Raw genomic sequence first — 19,336 nt, 5'->3', positions numbered from 1 at the left:
CAACTTCATATAACTACTTTCATGGGGGAGAGGGGGCCAGTTGGACCCTCCAATCAAATTATTTTACTGTGAATTTAAATAAGTTGGAAGAACATCATGAAAAGAAAACAGTATGTTCTAATGCCACCTCACACTGATGTGACTTGTGACTTGGTGAAGGTGATGTGTGTCAGAGAAATTGAGAGAGGTGGTTTACAACAACCAATAGAACAAGTATACAATCAAACAGAAGAATAATGAGTTCCTGAACCATGGGAGAAGAAGCAAATGAACCCACATGACTATACAAATTGTTCCCACCTATGATATGATCCTACTTCTTCACTCTATCTAACTCACATGGTTTTCTTTTCCCATGAAGTTCACATGCTACAATTGAGTGGCTCAGTTGCCATCCTAACTCTTTAACTTAGTAGATATCATTCCAAGATCCTTTTCTTTTCTTTTAAGTAGGTTGCTAGTCAGAGTTACAATCCATGCTAATGAGTTCCTTTCCATGAAAATGCAATGGGCAGAGGATTTGATTAAAGCACAATCTTCTTGGTTGGAAGTAAACGACCAGGTAATTTCGAATCCCTGCAAATTTTGGTCACATCCAATGAAACTTTGCCTATCAAAATTCAAAACATATATCATTGTGTCATTATAATTCATTATCAAGCAATTACATTAAGCATACTGTCATCGATCAAGAAAATAATGGAAAAACATAGGTTGTATGATATATTGATATCAATAGTAAAAAAATTGCAATTGTACCAGTCCTCCCCTCCCGAATTCATTTTAGTATCAATTGTTCTGGATTACTGAATCAGTAAACAAACAATATGCATTTGCAATAAAGCAGCTCAACTCGAATCCAGTTTTCAATTGCAATGGCAATGATTTCGAGAGAGGAAAAAAAGAATTGTATATTTTAAGTGTGATAGGTGCAGTTGTCATTGCATTGCTGTTGTGGAGGAAATAGTATTTGAGAATGTAAAATTAAATTGCACATGCCAGAGTGTTTTTTCTTTCAAGTACAGTGATCACCAAGATGCATGGCAAATCATGATTAATATGTGAAGATTTCATGCAAGATACTTCTTTTAGTTCGTAAATCAATTTGAAATAGATAGTTGGTCCACATTTTACCACAAGAAGGATCATAACATTTGCTCATACCTCTCCATGAAATCATCTTGTACTCGTTTCAAGAATTATTCCCATCTATGAAGCTTTACATTGTTTTTCATGTGCTGCAAAATCAAGAAATATGTCTTATTACTAGTTTCGTACTCTTACTAAACAATCAAGAAAACCAATCAGAAGTGCAACCAATTCCAATATTAAAAATAACCCCCATAACTATAATAAACAATGCAAAAGGTGTAAGTATTATTTACAAAGGAAATTTAACAAAATACAGGATGCAAGTCAAAATCTTTGGAGGAAAAAAGCCGAAAAGGATTCAGTTTTAGGCAGGCAATAATTTGGCATTAGACAATGCGGCAAAATATATGGAAGAATCAGAATTAGAGCCTCACAGCTATTGCATCTTTTCAACTTCTTCCGCTTGATGATGTGCCCATTTTCCGTGGCAGTCACAGCATTATACTCCTGAACAGGATGATAATTTATGGATTCTAACTCTTCCTTTGCAGTATCATGTCTGCGCTTTTCCTCTTGCTGGTACAATTTCATGTAAGTGACAGCAACTCTTTGAATCTTTATAGATCATATCATATGGGAATATCAACACTTACATAGGACATCTCCAACCCGATAATCTGTTGCCTACAAAGCCTAAGTTCCATTTCAAGCGCATGTATTCGAGATTCAGCAGGCACAACACTTTGTTCCACCATCTGCTTTTGCCTACCTCGAACAACCTCCGGTTGCCAAACATTCAAAGCCACAGAAGCTTGCCTACAGGAACCAATCACAAAACCACATCAACAAAAAGGGCAAACAACAGTTTCTAGTGCCAAAGATTACAGGCCCATATTTACAAAAAAAAAAAAAAAAAAAAGAAATGCACACGAAGGCAAATTAAAAAGACTTGGATGTATAGCATTACTCTACAAAAGCTGCACGGTGTTATGCATGTGATGACCAGGGAATGAATAAGAAAATCCACCCCATTTCCTTTCCATGTTAAAGACCTCCAAGCATAACGTATTACATATCCATCCCAAATTTTACCAGCATATACAGCGCCGAAAAGATAGCATAGGATTCAACTTGAACTGGCTTTAATATCAAAGTAGTAGGAGGAAAATCACAACTTTGATTTTGCAGTAAATACAAGGCAATTAGCAATGCATTCATGATAAAGATTGCAAATTATTTGTGTCTAAACATGTGATCAGCATGCAAATAACTACTACTATGACAACATCATAACAGGCATGAAAACTTTGCTACCGAATTTTCAATAAAAACGATAAGATTAGCAAAGTACCTGACCCTGCGCAAATTGGACAACTCTGCAACAGTTTCTCTCATCTTGGAAGTCTCTTGATTGATCCGAGTCTCAATGGCACGAAGCCTTCTAGAATGTTCAGCAACTTGGCTTTCTTTTCTCAGCACTGCTCTCCTATGAGCCGCTACTCTCCTCTCCTTGTCTCTCTCAAACCTAACCACCAAAAATAAAATCAAATAAACAAAATAAGAACAACTTTATGAATACCCAGATATTAAAATTCTACCCAAAAAAACGCAGCTCAGAAGTTCAGACAGAAATAAAAAAATTGAACTTCACAGATAGCCAGATAATAAAATTCTAGCAAAATACCTGATAAAACCTAGCATAGATAACAAAATCAAAAAAAAAAAAAAAATCTGAACTTCCTGGATACCCAGATAATAGAATTATCCAAAATTGGAAGGAAGCCAATGATCGAACTTCAATTCAAACCTGAACTTATAAATGGATTTTGCAGAAGAAGAAGAAGGGAGAGAGGAAGGGGTAACGTTGTGGTTGAGGGGGAAGTCATTGGAGAGAAGGCGGTTCCAAAGAGGGTCTTCGGCGGAGAGGAGGCGGAGGCGGCGGCAGGTGATGGAGATACAGCAGAGAGTCTTGTAGTTGAAGCTGCGATTTTCAATTCCGATTTCGAGGATTCGCCTCCAGAGCTCGTCGGGGAGTAAGGACATTTTCGGGATTCTACAAGCAAGTTGTTATTTAGTTCCACTTCGCCGGAGGAAACTCCACCTTCTTAACCAAAAACGAGTGGATTGTTTTATTGTTTATTTACTTTTATCAGAAAATCACCATTTCTTAGCCAACTCATTAAGGAAACATAACTTCCTAAACAATTCCACTAGATTATCAACAGTATTTTTGTCAACTTTTGACAATTTTTATTTATAATTATATTTAATAGAAGTATTTTTATAAATATATCTAATAAAAATATTTTTTTATGGTTATATTTAATAAAAATATTTTTATAAATATATTTTTTGAATGTGTCTCTTTATATATGTATTTAAAATATAATAATTAATTGTTATTAACAATAAATTGACAAATAATATATTAATGTTATAACTTATGATATGTTGATACTCTATACTTTCTCCTTCCTAAATAATTGATGTTGTGACGTGTGATATGGATGTCAATATGTCATAAGCGGCTGAATTTTTTAAGATTGAGAGGTTCTTGCTTTTAAAAAAGATTGAATTTAATAAAATTTAAAAAAATAAATTTAATAGGTGTATAAATAAAGAGTAAATCTCACATAAATATACACAATAATAACATAAACATTCGTCTCTCTTTATATATGTACCTTGTAATATATATATATACTTCTATTATTTTAAAATAATAATATTAAAAAATATTAATATTAAATTTTTTTATTTATATTTTTTTATTTTATATTTATTTTTTATTTATTTATTTTATAATATGGTACGGGTACGAACATCAAATTTAAACAAGAGAAGATCTATTGTAATAAATTTTAATTATGTCAAATTTTTTTATTTTTAATTTATAACTTTTAATATGTTAATGAACAAAATACTTATCATCAATATTGAAAGTTCAAATTTATATTGATAGATCTTGAAGATGTAAAACTTGGTTAATTAATGACTAATTAACTCATAAATGAGAATTTATTCTAGAAAGTCAAAAATGTGATTTTTATGGCTAAATATGATAGAGGAGATTGAGACGAGAATTCCAGTACCAATTTTGTAGAAATCGGACCAAGACTGAACCGACCGGGCCAAATCGGACCAACCGAACCCATAGTGGGCCCTTGGCCCAAACTAACTAAACCAAAACCCTAACACTCTCTCTCCTCATTTGACACACACACTGACACACATGCTTAAATGGTGGTAGAGAAGGAAAGAATACTCTCTCAAGTTCTTTCTCTCATTTGATCTTCAAATCAACATAACTTTCGATCTAGAGCTCCGATTGCTGCACCGTTTGCAGCCACACGTTCACCGCGGAGAGTTCTACAAAACCCATACAATCAATCTTGAGGTAAGTCACAGTTTGTTCTTCGAAATTCCAGCCCCTGTTTTCGAGTTTTATGGACAAAAATGTAGAGATTTTGGGCTCTTTGATGTTATAGAACCCAACTCTCTTGAAGAAGAAGGTTAATCTTGTCTCCTTAGACCTTGGGTGTGGTAAGATTCTCAAATCTAGTGTTAATTGTTGTTCTATGATGTTTGGGTATTGAGATGTTGTGTATGGGTATGATGATTGTGGCTTAGGTTGTGTATATGTGGGTATTGGAGCTTGATTGAGACTTTAAAAAGCTTGAAAAGGGATTTTGGTGGTAAAAATCTATTTTTGGAGGTGTTGAGACATTGAGAGCTTGTGGACAAGTGATTTGGAAGTGCTCCGGTTGAGCTTGGGAAATCGACTAAAGTATGATCTCGGTTTCTCGTATCTAAGATATAATGTGGTAGGAAATACTTAGGCTAGAGGCCCTAAGATAGGCATTGAATTATTGATGTTGTTGAATGGTTGAGATATATGATATGGTCATATATGTGATTATGAATATTGATGCCTTAATGGTGTGATATATGAGGAAAAAATGCATGTTGTGATATATGCTTGATGAATGATTGAGGTTGAATTGTGGGTGGAACCATGTGGGAGTGAGCATGGTAGTGATTATGTGTAATGTTGGTTAATTGGTAATGGTGTGATTAGAAATTGTGATGAGGAAGGGTATGTGCCATGTTAATGTATTTAATATTAGGCTAATTGATTGAGATGGGATGAAATGGTGAGATGTGGCTTGTAATGTGTTAAATATGCTAATGTATGAGTTGAAGAGGCTTGAGTTGATTTTTGGCATACTTTCCTTGATTTTGAGAAGGGTTGGAATTGGGATGTTTTGAAAATGGCACTTTGTGGTTTTGAATGAAAATGTGGTTTTTGGGCATACTTTGATGGAACGTAACTTGAACTCCGGATCCCGGTTTTGTGCCAAATTTGTTTAGACTTGAAATTGGATCCGGGGTGGTTATGCCGTTCGAAGAACGGGCGAAAAATGTTTTAAAACGATGAAGTTATGTCTGTTGGAAAATTGGGGTTTAAATCTGTGAATTCTGCAGCTTTTAACTTAGAAAATTTTTTAGCAGAATACCCCCTCATGCGTAGGCGTGCTTGACGCGTGCGCGTCGTTTTTCAGAAAAGCACCATCCACGCGTGCACGTGGCTCACGCATATGCGTCGATGTGCTAAAATGGTTGCCCAGCCAAAATTTCCGAGAGTTGCGCGAGCACTGTGCGAGTTCTGTGCGTGGGGCACAAACGCACCCATGCGTATGCGTGGCTGACGCATAGGCGTTCCTTAACTGTTTTCCCATCCACGCGTGCGCGTGGAGGACGTGTGTGCCTGGAGGACGCGTGCACGTGGCCCTGTTTTCATCCCAAAGTTGATTTTTGAGTTTTAAAAGCCAAATCTCATACTTTTAAGCCTCCGATCTACTCCTTATGTCTTAAATCATTATGATATGCCTAGCAATGAGAAAAGGAGCTAGGGAATGTAGTAACTTGCGAGTGAAGTAAGGGAAAAATGAATGATCAATGAGAATCAAAGATGACTATATGAGATGTGGAGGATAGCGGTGGAAGTGCTGTATGTGCCACGAGCCTAAGGGCTGTAATTGTTATGAATTGGCTGGTTATGGATTTAACCATGAGCCGGATGGCTGAGTTATTGCTGTGTTATGGCGGTGCCATTATTGATTATGGCTGAGTATAAATGCATATATGCTATTGAATGAAATTGTGAATGTTGTACTTCTACTATCTGAAACACGAGTTTTCCTGGAAGAAAGCAATGGCTAGCCACCACGTGCTCTAGGTGGAGACTCGAGACTCTGTTGACCCTATGTCGTAAGGGTGGCCGGACACTGTGAAAGTTCCGGTTGAGCTTGCCCCCGTGAATATACACTAGTGAGGGTGTTGGATATGGATCATGATTATGATCACGATTATATTGAGTATAACTCGAGTTGGGGATGCGCGACAGAGGGACAATCCAATGGTTAGCTACCAAGACTTGTCGGGTTGGCTATATAATCGACAGATGATATTATCAGCCATTAGGGACATGCATTCATCATATTGCATACTACGTGATTTGTTTGAGATTGCCTAATTGACTGTATATTACTTGCTAATTGTCTAAATGCCTTATCTGTTCCTATTTGTATATCTCTTGTCTGATATAACTGTGTTTGCCATATTATACTCCTGCTGATGGTTGGGAGGTTTGAAAGATTTGGAAAGGGAAGTATCAGTTAGACTGAAGAATCTTTAGTCAGTTGCCTTTTTTGGTTTAGTCTGTTTATAAGCTTTGATTTATCTGGTGGAAGTTCTAGGATTACCTTCGTCTTTTCTCTGATATTACATGTTAAATATGTGGGAACTGTTACCATGATGGGAACCTCTGGTTCTCACCCATGTAGATTTTGTGGTTTTCAGATACAGGACGTGATGCTTCTCGCTAAAACATGCTGGAGACTTCTGGATTAGCGAAGATCCTTTGTTCTTGGGACTCTATTTTTGTTTATATGTTTTGCTTAGCTACTCTTATCTCCAATAAATAATACAAACTGTGATGACTCCTTTTAGAGGAGATTTTGGAGAATAGGTTTCCTTGTATTCATGTCCCTTTGGATTTTCCTTGGGGTTTCCTATTTTATTTACTTGTATACATTGCTATGCTCGGACCGGTTATCTTCGTAACCGGATTATGAGTTCTTGATATTCATGTTTTTGACACTCCTTTGTATATATATAATCTCACGTTGGTTTATCCTTTGTTCGTCACGTTTTCGATCGGAGTGTTGCGCTTTCGAGTTGCGATTTTGTTTTATCCCTTTTTCTTCAAAGGCTCCTAGTTATAATCTTTATTCACACTACTATATGTACTAAATTTTAATTTTTAGAGGTCGTAATACCTTGCCATCTCTGAATTATGACTTAAGCATAAGACTCTGTATGGTAGGGTGTTACAAAAGACACCATTAAATCAAAACTATAAGTCTTGTAATATTTATATTTATAAGTATGTTCTGAAAATATCATTGTAATATTGATCATAGATTACATATAATTCATTTAAATGGATAAAATGTTCAACTCTGAATATCTGTAGTTACATTATTATCTAACCTTTCACATAAAAAAGAAATTATTCTTTGATTAAGAATTTTGTTATTTTAAAAGAATTTATAGATCAAAAAAAAAATATTATTATCACCTATAAGGGATGCTTCTTTCGAATACCTAAAACGACAATCTTTATAGAATTACAATAATTACAAAAATTTATTGTGAACTAATGAATCTTGAAAATACCATTTAATAATAAAAAATTACTTTTTTATAGACAAAATTATCATTATAGATCGTGACAATTCTTTAATTTTCTAGAAATAGTTATAAGAGTAATAATTTTACTGCTGATCAAGCAATGGGGATAATGATGTTACTATTTATCATAACCAGACACAGGCCCTAGGCACAAGCATGAGGGGTACTTGTCCCACTGTATTTTTATTTTTTTTTTAAAAATAGTTATATATAATATGTTTTTATTTTAAAATTTAAATGACTTCACTACAAATAAATTAAATTTAATTGGCCAAAGTTTTAAATTTATTTTTTTATTTTTCTATTATTTTGACTATTATTTAACCAAATCAAATTTAGTTTTTGTGCCATCACTCTTTTATTCCCTTAAATCCTCTTCTTATTTTTATATTTTCAACCTTTTTTTTCTATTCCTTGTCTAGTGGTCATCTTTTTTTCATCAAAAGATAAAATTTAAATTCTTTATATTTTTTTTTATATAGCTCTCTATGACTTTATGTATCTTCAAATTTCATTGTTTCTCTTTTTAAAATTTTCAATTGCAAATTTTAATTCAAACAATTATAGTTTAGGTATTAATCTAATATTTTATTTTCTTCATAATTTTATATATTTTATTTTATTCTCAATTTATTCATCCTTATTATTTGTTTTATATCTTTTGTTTTATTATATGTACCTATGTTGCATATAAAATTTTAAAATAAATTGATTAATTTACTAATTTAAAATATAACTTTTAATTTTTAGAAATAGTAATAAAAAATATTTAAATTACAATACATAATTAAACAGATGCATAAAATCTTTCATCTAACATTATATCAAAATTAAATTAAAAAATATATAACAAAATGAATTATTTTAAAAAGAAAGAAAGAAAAAAAAATTGTAAATTATGTTTCTATTATTTTATATAAACATACTTTTTATATGCAAATTTAATTTTTCTCGTATTTATATATAATTCTAGTTTCAAATTATAAATACTAGTGTATCATTAGCCGCTAATGTGCTAATTGATTCAGTCTTTGAGTATTAAATGTGTATAAAAAATTAGTTAGGATAATAAGTTTTCTATAATTTAATTAAAATATTTTAAGTTCAACTTTTAGAAATAAAAAAATATTTACTAACTTTTTTAATTTTTATATATATCTCCATATAATTAATAATATTCAACAAATTTTATTTTAGTGTATATATTTTTGCCCCCACTCCTAAAATTTTTAGGTCCGCACTGGTCATAACAAAGACATATGAAATTAAAAGATAATTATTCTTTGAAGTGAATGTATCATTATAATTCAAAATTATAATTGATCTTATATTTGTATATTCCATCAAAGGAATATATCAAGATTATTCTATGAAGTAAATAAATTTTATTGTTCATATTACTTGAAATGTATGAATAAGTATTTTGAAATCTTATATTCCAGCAATAAATAAATATTTAAAGATAATTTTAATAAATGATTTTGTACAGTTATGAGAGTTATTATATTCTTCTTTGAATAAGATTATGTATTTATTATCACCAATTTCTAAAAAGTAAATTGGTTTGATTAATTATAAAAATTTTGTCCTTAGTATTTTAAAAAATGATAAAGTATAAATATAAAATTATTTATGAAGATGAATCTATCTTCTTTGGTTAAGAATATATCTTATTTTTTCATGATAGATTATTTTATTCTCAAAATTGATATAAATCTCAAAATTATTTTATACAAAAAACATTCTATTTTTATAATATATTCCAGAAGAGTAAATTTTGTTCTTAAAAGAAAAAATTATAAACTAATTGTAATATTCAGAAGAGTTACGATTTAGTTTCTTAAAAAGGTTATTTGAGTTTAAACTCAAATGCTATGGAAGAACTATTATTTTATAATATAAAAAAATTAACTAATTTTAAAGATATTTGTGGGAATGAATATCATATTGGAACAATAAATGAGGTAAAGAAAAGTACCTTTATATTATTACTAATTGTAATTCAAATAATTGAAAAAAATACACTAAAAGTATATAGTTTCCTTTAATATGTATTACACTTTTTGATAAGTGCAATTGAATCACATGTATAGTAAACCAGAAGTTTACTTACTCAAATAGTTTGTCATTTGATATAATCAAATGAGAATTTGATATAATCAAATGAGATATACTGAAATAATAAGTATATGAAAGTGGATAAATAGTTTACTTGTTCATATAAGTATAGGTTTTCTTGTACTGTATGTTCTCGATATTTTATGGCTATTACCGAAAAAAGTTTAGATTTAAATTAGTTGAATTTCTAGAAAGAATTTACAGTGATACATGCTGTGGATCTTTTAAACATGTAAGCTTTTATTAGATAATTTTTGTTTTTAATAGATACATCTATAAGACCGGCATACGTATGTTTAATATAACTTGCAACTTGAAATTTGCGAGATTATTTACGCAAGTAATTGATTTAAGAATACAAAAGTCTTATAATCCAATCAAAATTTTTATTTTAATAGTATTGGTAAAATTATTTATGCTTGTTGTATGGCCACTGGTGAAAATATTTGAACATCCAGTAATTTATATTCATACACAAAATAAATCACTATTATTATTCATATATTGCCTTAAAATTATTGTTACACTAATTATGAGAACAAATCCTCTAGTCATTTGTGTTTGAACACATATTATTGTAGTACTTAAAAGTTATAGTAACATCAATTCTCTCTTTCATGATTAATTTCGGCCCAAAGCTAAATGTTTTATATTTTAAAAATTTTGGAATTTCAAATTATATATATATATATTGGATATGATTTTTCCTTTATAAGAAAGTATTTTTTGAAATACTAATAGAAAATATCCTTGACTCATTTTGTACCTTGGTAATTTGATTAGAAATGTTTTTAGCAGGGAGAGAAAATACAAAGTTAAAAAATAGGATAAGTGAGAATACATCATTATTATTTTAGATACTCGAACATAACAATATGAACCAGAAGTTCATAATAAATTTATAGATGCATTTTATGATCTTATGCCAAAATAAACATCCAAATTCAAATTGATGTCCCTACTGGACAAATGACCGTTAAAACACATATATGCTAGAAGTAATCGATTCCAAAAGTAAATTTATTTGAAAAGAAAATGAACAAATGATTTTACAAGAAGTAATTACTCTTCTTGTCAAAGAAGATAAAGATACAGGAAAGACACCTGCAGTTATCTAAAGCTCTAATATTCTGACATAGTTTTAAATGCCTAAAGTCGTTCAAGTACTTAAAAGTTATGAGATCTTAATAAACTATGTTGTTATAGATGAAAATGGAATCGAAAAATGATCATTATTAATGATATGTTTTCAAACCATCTTGTGTTATCATGTATGAGCATGAGGATCTTGAGCCAATAATAAATGTCGACAAAGAGATGATTGACTTAAATACAAGTCATGTAGGTTAAATTAGATTCACTTACAAAACGTAAAGTTTGGGACCTGTAGTCCGTACACCAGAAGATGTAAAATCTGTTAGATACAATTGGGTATTTGTAAAAAAATGAAATGAGAAAAATGAAGTTATACACTACAAAGCTTGACTTGTGGCACAAGGTTTTTCACAAAGGCCCAATATAGATTTTGAAGAAACATATTCTTCTGTAGTAAATACAATAACATTGCATTATTTGATCAGTTTATCAACATACCATAAACTACATATGCATCTAATGGATGTAGTGACAGTTTATTTATACGGATTATTAGATCGTAATATTTATATGAAAATTTCTGAATGACTAAAGATATCTAAACCATCCAATGAATATTCGCAAAGGTTGTACTCAGTCAAATTATAAAGATCTTTATATGGTCTAAAATAATTTGGGCGAATGTGGTATAATCTTCTTATTGAGTATCTGGCCAAAAACGGATTTAAGAATGATAATATCTGCCAATGTGCTTTCATAAATAAATCTGCATCTGGATTCATTATAATTGCTGTGTATGTTGATGATTTAAATATCATCAAAACTTTTGAAGAGATTCTAACAATTATAATTGCTGTGTATATATATAAATTATCTCTATTATTTTAAGATAATAATATTAGTAAATATTAATACAAAAATTTTTTATTTATATTTTTTATTTTATATTTTATTTATTTATTTATTTTTCAATATGTTATCGGTACGAAATTCTCATCAAATTTAAGCAAGAAAAGATCTACAGCAATAAATTTTAATTATGTCAAATTTTCTTATTTTTAATTTATAACTCTTAATATATTAATAAACAAAATACTTATCATTAATATTCAAAGTTCAAATTCATATTGATTAAATAGGTCCTGAAGACACCATTAAAGTAAAACTATAAGCCTTGTAATATTTATATTTATAAGTATATTTTGAAGATATCGTTGTAATATGATCCTCGAAGGATTACATATAACGTGAGGTATAGGGTGTAGAAGGAAAATTCTTTCTACACATGTATGTTATTACTGTCACCTTAACATTTTGACAAATGTCTAAATATTGCAAAACAGCAGCTGACATAAAGCACATTCTGTCTACTGCTGGCATGTGATGACTTTTGCTAAACTATGTTAATTACTTTAGTTCAGCGTGAGTAATTAATTTAGAAGATATTGGACTAAGAGTGTTTGGACTTTTTGATTGTCATTGTGATTGTTTTTTGCTAAAGTAGAAACTGAATTGGAATAGAGGTAGCATATTGAATTAAACACCGTGGCATTGGTAAAAAAAAAAAAAACACTGTGACATTATGAGACAGGGGAATGTTATACGGGTTTGGTTTAGAGTTTCGTTGCGGGTTTTGAATGTTGGTGTCAGTGGTTTCACCATCCACCCAAATCGAAGTGGAATAGGGGGATATCGGCATTGTTGTTGCAGCTGGTTGGGAAAGGAAAATTGATTTTTTGCGCTGCTGTCCATTTCATATGCGGCAGAGGAATAGAGGTATGTGTTTCTTGGGAACTCTGTTTGTTCTTTGTGTGCATCAATTTCCATTATGTATCGGTGGAGGGAGAAATATTTTGAAGTTATAAAGTTTTAGGAAAGATAAAAGGTTTAATTTAAAGGATGCATACTGTTAATTTGGGTTGTGTATTTGTTTTTTAGTTTATTTTGAAGATGACGAAAGAGAGGGTTCGTCATTACCCTCTTCCTCTAAAGTTAATGCATGTGTCATTTGTGTGTGTATATTGCAAAATTTGATTTTTTTTATACATTCCAAAATAATGGTGTGCCATGTTCAAAGATTTACACATAATAACACTATATATTTGAATGTATCAATATATTATTCGGTTGTGTCATATATTTAACATTTAACTAATTAAAGCATTTATGTTTTTAATCTGGACATAATGATTAGACTTCGGAAGGATAATTGGTTTTTTATTTGGAACGTGTAAAGTATGAATGATTAAATTAAATGTTCATTAAGAAACTCTTTTATTGTTAATGTATGTGAGGTTTGTATGTGTATCTCGCAAAATTGGTTGTCTCATAATATATATACATTTAACTAATTAAATTATTTATGTTTTATGTTTTTAATTTGGACAGAATAATTAGACTATCAAAACATGATTACTTTTTTATTTAGAGCTTTTAAAATATGAATGATTAAATTAAAATGATGTGTTGCTGAAAGGGTTGGATAATGTTCTGTTGAGTAAAGGGTGGTTTGCTAAGAAATGTTGTGGCATTATTAGTTGAATTTTTCTATTTATGAAGTAGTGTGTTTGTGTGGTTTCCACTTAAGAATAATTTCAGCATGAGTGTATAGCAGATTGCCAAGACTTTGCAATTGGTTTCTTATGTTCTTGCAATTAATTTTAATCAGATAAAATTCACAAGGAAATAAGGGGATGGAAGGAAGCCAAAGGGATGAGGGGTGTAGGTCTGATGAGGAATTGGATGATGCATGCGGCGGCGACGGCATGAATGTAGTATCGGATGAGTATGCATCCGATTATGCTAATGTGTTCGGATTCTAAGAATAGGAGATAATGAGAAAGGTCTTTCGAAGTGAGGAAAGAGCGTATGATATTTACAGTAAATTTGGCAGATGTCATGGATTTGGCGTGCGCAAGGGGGATTATGGAAAGGATGAAGAAGGTAATTTGATAAGGAGAAGATTTTTTTGTTAATAGGGCTGGACTGAAAGATGAGAAACACTTGAACATGTTGGATAGAAAAAAGGGACACCGTCCTGAAACAAGTACTAATTGCATGGCGAAGCTGTCGATTTATCTGGATAGGAAAAAGTCAACATAAAAGGTTCGCAAAGTAATCTTGGATCACAATCATGAATTGACACCTCGAGGGATGGTGCACATGATTTCGAAATTTTGTCGTATATCGGATGCTGCAAAGGCAAACATAGATGACATGCGCGGGTATGGTGTTCCGACATCAAAGATTTTGGGTTACATGGCTGGGGTTGTCGAAGAGTACTATTTGTTGGGCTTAAAGAAAAAGGATGCATACAACTACATTGACCACATGAGGCAGGACAAGGTTGCTAATGGTGACTCGAATACCGCTATTGTATATCTAGAGGGAAAGGCAGCGGTGGATCCAATGTCAATGGCTAGATATAACGTTACAAAGGATGGAATGTTGGCGAGCATATTCTGGGCCGACGGACCTTGTAGAGTAGACTATCAGTATTTTGGGGATGTGGTCACCTTTGACTCGACATACAAGAAGAATAAGTACCAGCACCCGTTAGTTATATTTTCTAGGTCAAACAATCATAAGCAAACCACGATATTCGGATTTGGATTAGTGCTAGACGAAACAATAGATAGTTATACGTGGATGTTGGAGGTGATGTGTAATAAGTACCCTTCTGTTGTGGTAACTGATGGCGATGATGCGATGATTGCAGCGGTCAAAAAAATGTTTCCAGAAGCTACTCATCGGTTGTGTGCATGGCACTTACAAAAGAATGTAACCTCGAATGGAGGCGAGCAGATGTTTCGTGAGATATTCTGTAAATGGCTTTATGCTGACATGGAGGTAGATGACTTCGAGCTTGAATGGGAAGAAGCTTCTGAGGAATTTGGTCTACACGAAAAATATTGGGCAAACTAGATATACGAGAAAAGGCACCTGTGGTGTAATGCATACCTTCATGGCAAGTTTTGTGCTGGATATCGCACAATATGTAGGTGTGAGGGAATAAATCCTCGCGTAATGGGATTTTTGAACTTAGGACATAGTATTTTGGAATTGGTACAAAATCTGGAGTTAGTAGTACGAGAATACCGCAACAACGAGCTGGTTGCACAATTCAATTCAATATATAGCACCCCTGCTCTAACAACGTGCTTGGATCCTATTGAAAGGTGTGCTACAGATGTTTACACGAGAGCTATTTTTGTACTAGTTAAGAAAGAGATTGATGGTGTTGGAGTGGTTAAATTTGTGAGTAAAAGGAGTGTCTCCATAACAATGGTATACACAATGGAAGAGTACGATCATCTCGGCCACTACATTGTAACCTTATTTGATAGGACCGTGACTATAATGGAATGTCAATGCCGATTCTGGGAGAAAGAGGACTTTCTATGTAGGCACATGTTCTTTGTCACGAAGCACGAGCATTTAAAGGATATTCTAAATCGTTTAATTCTGAAGCTGTGGAGGAGAGACGCCAAGGCAATTAAAGAGTATGTCGACGACATGTTGAGTGAGAGAGGTTTTCTATTGCGACATGGGGCACTCCATGCGGCGTCACAGTGGATGTTCTACCTTGGTTCAAAGAATCGAACTGTATTTAAGAATGCAATGGAAAGAATTCGTGGAATTTGTACTGACATCCATGCACGTCTTGGTCAACCAAACGAGGGAAGAAAAGCGAATGGGATGAGGACGTTTGGGATCCCGTTGTTGTTAGAACTAAAGGCGCTCCACGGTCCAAAGGCAAAAAGGGAAAGAAAAGGAGATGTATGTTCTGCAAAAGGACCGGCCACACAAAGCGGACATCTCTTGATAGGGTACCAAATCGATCCAAATGGGGTCTGCAACAGGATGAAGCATCTATCGAAAGACCAGGGGTCAATGAGGTTCGTGCTTTATTAAGTACAATCTGGCATGTATTTTTTTTTTTTTTTGCAGAATTTCATGTAATTTTTGAAAAATTGCAGGTTTAAGTATATTTTTTAATATGGAATTTCAATACTGCATCTTGGTATTTCATTTACTTAATTCCTTGTTGCAGCATAATTTTTGAATCAAGCCTTTCGGGGACATAATTTAATGTATAGATGAAACATGTCTAACAATTTCTGTATAGAGTTGTACGGAATATGTACATAATTTAATGTACAATCTGGCATGTATTTTTTTTTTTTTGCAGAATTTCATGAATGCTAATTTAAAATTGCATATTTGAGTATATTTATTAATATGGAATTTCAATAGTGCACCTTAGTATTTCATTTGCTTAATTTCTTGTTTCAGCATAATTTTTTAAAGGAACCTTCAGGGGACATAATTTAATGTATGGATGAAATATATATCATAGTTTTTGTATGGGATTGTGGGGAATGTGTCCCTCAACTACTTATGCTGAGAGAATCAACATTACTTTTGCATGCTAAGTAAATGAAATTATGAGATAATGTTTTGGGGTGTGAAGTTGTTGTATAGCCAGTATATTTGAATTAACTGTGGTGAGTGATCATTTGGGTTGATGTTGCAGAACTTAATGGGGGTACATGAAACAAGTCTGCCCGCGAGGATAGCATCGGCGTATTCACGAGATGGGAAAAATGTTTCGGCAAAATTAAAACCTGTGAGAACTCAGGAGAGGATTGTCGAAACTGCACAAAGTGAGATTCTAGCATCTGTTGCAGATGCAGGGGCTTGCGATTATCACCAATAGGTACTCCCCTCAATTGCATATAACATTTATCATTTAGATGGGATGTGTTCCATTTGTTCATCGATTGAGGGAATTCATAGGTACTGGATCTTATGAAATCGCTGAATGCAACAATAGGCTTAGATGGCATTTAGAAGTCCCAGTGATGTTTCAGTTAGTGGTTTAGTTTGTTTTTCTTAGGAGTCAGTAGTTGTTTAAAAGACTCTTTTTGGCTTTGTGTGCAACAATGTCGTTAAGGTTCAGCGCAATTGGATATGCTAAGTACATGAGTTTTATTATTTGGCCTTTTTTGTACTTACGTTACACTTTCAATGGCAAAACTTTGCTTGCTGAAAGCAGAGATCAGTTATAGCCTTTACTTTCATTCAGCCGCCACTAAATATTCTTTTTTATTTTTTTTTCCAAGGGTCAAGTTATGCTCTAATGGTATTTTTAATAACAAAGAAAGAAATACACATTTACCGACTGATTATGAAGGTGTTTTAGTTATGTTAACACCGAAAATTTACAACTACTAATGTAATTAAATAACTTTTGTTAATACGATTTATTTTTTATAGTATTAGATTAAGTTTTCTGAACTACAATATAATCCAATAATTTCAATTAATCATTAGAAAATAAATTTTGCCTTTTAATGCTAATGACTACTGTAAATAATTCTAAATCTCTAAATGTGCATTGTAAGAATATATTTCCTTTTAAAATTAAGATTCATAGTTGCTAATGAATCAAATAATGTTAGTTATTCCAATAAGGGTATGCTAGTAACTTTAAAATTGTTACATACATTATATTTTGGGTTCTGTCAACATCGTGATAAAAATATTTTTTAATTTTAAAGATGTTATGTGTTAATTTTTAATATTTAAAAATTAAAAATCTAATGCTACTTTCAAATAACATCATCACTTCGTTGAAGTTACTTATTCCACGGGACATTGTGAAATCTTAACAATTTGAAAAAGCAAAGTTACAAGGTTAAACCTTCTTGTTCAGTGCCAAAAATAGCCAGTTAAATACCCAAAAGAATCTCATACCCATACGCCCATGATCAGGAGAAGCGCACAAATTCTCAAAAGATAGACACCAGGATCCATGATCTTGTGCTGATCAAGACGGATTCCAATAGTAATATATACTAACACACAGTCTAGCAAATTCCAGTATGATTATATACCACTAATCTAACCAAAATGCATCATGTGACTTCTCCCAAAAAGAAGTACTACTACGTAAGTAGGATTCGGCGTGGAACGTCATCGTGCAATCCCTACACATTAGATGTTCATGCTTTGGCTGCTGCTGGTGGCTAGTGAAACAACTTCGACAACAGATTTCTTTTTCAACTTCGTTCTTGTTGTGTTGGATTTTTGATCATGCTTGTCCCAATAATCAATAGCAAGTTTTACCACTTCGTCTCTCTGTTTGTTGGCTTTTGAGAAGAAAATGTCTAGTGCTAGACTCATCTAGGTAAGGTCAGTGACACCCTAAATTAATGAGCAAAGCATTGGTGACCATATTGCACAACGAAGTTTGAAAATTAACTTTCGAATGTGTTATAATTGTTATTTTCATTTGTGAATGTGTAGTGCTCACCTCAATATCATACGTGCTCCACAGAGGGGAAAGTTGCAACCATTGGGCTACAAAGACTCTGCAATCTTTTCTGCATTTTCATTAAAACAATACCCAAAGTATTTTAAAATACAAATTAATTTGTGTCCATGAAGTATTCTTCAAAGTTGATGAAAATAAATTATATTTCAAATAGAACTTACGACTTATCCTTTTGTTGTGTGACGAGAGGTTCTCTTAGATCGAACTGCGACACCAGTGGTAGGATTGTTGCTTCATTTTCATAAAACCTCTTGTCCGTCAGCATTGTCTCCAAGAAGAAATCATGCATCCACTTCCCAATGTGAGAATACATGACATTGGACGTCACTAAAATAATAGAATAGTCCATAAAGGATAAAAATTTTGCACAGTACCACGTATGTCATCATCTAAACTCTGTGCGTTCGATCATTTGGGTCCTTTGCGGAGTCCAGGTACATAAGGTCTCCCAAATCTAGGTCAACAATAATGAGAAACCAATGCCTATCCTTGTTGAGGGGGGTGTAATCATTCATCCACTTCATTATATAAATCAATGACAAAATCAAGACACTAGTACCAGTGGTACTGGTAACCATTTTATTGTTAACAAAGATGTGCATTCATGATGCCGTGGCAAATATTAAAGCCTCAACGTCACCTTAATTGCAATAAATTGTTAAATTTTTAAACCTTTATTTTAATAAACCATTTAAATTTAATCTCGTACATGTTGCATATTCTAAAAAGGACTCAACTGAAGAGCAAGTTAATTAGATTTTCATGTTTTTTTAGCTTATTGCAACGTATGCAACGTTGTACCATAATATCACCAACTCTTTCACTAATACTCGCGGTAATTCAAATATAAGATCACTATGGTTATGGGACTACATCATTCACATAAGACACACCACATTGTAATTTAATTCGGAAACTTTGTTAAGGCTATGACAA

General features: G+C 32.4%; 3 protein-coding genes across 4 annotated transcripts; 2 read left to right on the top strand and 1 right to left on the bottom strand.

Moving 5' to 3' along the window:
* Nucleotides 1–191: 191 nt before the first annotated feature.
* On the bottom strand, nt 192–3,315 carry LOC112754720 (F-box protein SKIP24). 2 transcript variants are annotated; one of them, XM_025802468.3, is made up of 6 exons: nt 2,900–3,315; nt 2,444–2,617; nt 1,746–1,908; nt 1,527–1,668; nt 1,165–1,238; nt 192–610 (listed from the first exon to the last, which is right to left on the bottom strand). In XM_025802468.3, exons 1-5 carry the CDS (start codon nt 3,133–3,135, stop codon nt 1,210–1,212), a joined length of 744 nt encoding a protein of 247 aa, XP_025658253.1. In that variant the 5' UTR covers nt 3,136–3,315; the 3' UTR covers nt 192–610; nt 1,165–1,209. The 2 variants fall into 2 exon arrangements, with proteins under 2 accessions (XP_025658253.1, XP_025658252.1); XM_025802467.3 differs by having other exon boundaries at nt 192–576.
* A 10,899-nt stretch (nt 3,316–14,214) lies between these two features.
* LOC140180192 (protein FAR1-RELATED SEQUENCE 5-like) lies at nt 14,215–14,985 on the top strand. The gene has a single exon (XM_072220619.1). It carries the CDS (start codon nt 14,215–14,217, stop codon nt 14,983–14,985), a length of 771 nt encoding a protein of 256 aa, XP_072076720.1.
* Nucleotides 14,986–15,087: 102 nt separating this feature from the next.
* On the top strand, nt 15,088–16,780 carry LOC140180191 (protein FAR1-RELATED SEQUENCE 9-like). Its single transcript, XM_072220618.1, has 2 exons — nt 15,088–15,840; nt 16,598–16,780. Exons 1-2 carry the CDS (start codon nt 15,088–15,090, stop codon nt 16,778–16,780), a joined length of 936 nt encoding a protein of 311 aa, XP_072076719.1.
* Nucleotides 16,781–19,336: the final 2,556 nt, after the last annotated feature.

Source organism: Arachis hypogaea, chromosome 16 (genome assembly GCF_003086295.3).
Source record: "Arachis hypogaea cultivar Tifrunner chromosome 16, arahy.Tifrunner.gnm2.J5K5, whole genome shotgun sequence".
NCBI classification, from domain to species: Eukaryota; Viridiplantae; Streptophyta; class Magnoliopsida; order Fabales; family Fabaceae; genus Arachis; species Arachis hypogaea.
The sequence above is the reverse complement of the archived record's forward strand: the minus strand, read 5'-3'. Positions and strand labels throughout refer to the sequence as shown.

Bases quoted from the DNA above. Each gene is read 5' to 3' on its own strand.
- LOC112754720 (XM_025802468.3), bottom strand. From the start codon at position 3,135: ATGTCCTTACTCCCCGACGAGCTCTGGAGGCGAATCCTCGAAATCGGA. The intron at 1,909-2,443 runs GTACTTTGCTAA...TGGTTCCTGTAG, and splicing joins TCCAATTTGCGCAGGGTCAG to GCAAGCTTCTGTGGCTTTGA. The intron at 1,239-1,526 runs GTGAGGCTCTAA...TTGATTTTGCAG, and splicing joins GTTGAAAAGATGCAATAGCT to CACATGAAAAACAATGTAAA.
- LOC140180192 (XM_072220619.1), top strand. From the start codon at position 14,215: ATGGTGCACATGATTTCGAAATTTTGTCGTATATCGGATGCTGCAAAG.
- LOC140180191 (XM_072220618.1), top strand. From the start codon at position 15,088: ATGGGATTTTTGAACTTAGGACATAGTATTTTGGAATTGGTACAAAAT. The intron at 15,841-16,597 runs GTATGTTCTGCA...TTGATGTTGCAG, and splicing joins AAAGGGAAAGAAAAGGAGAT to AACTTAATGGGGGTACATGA.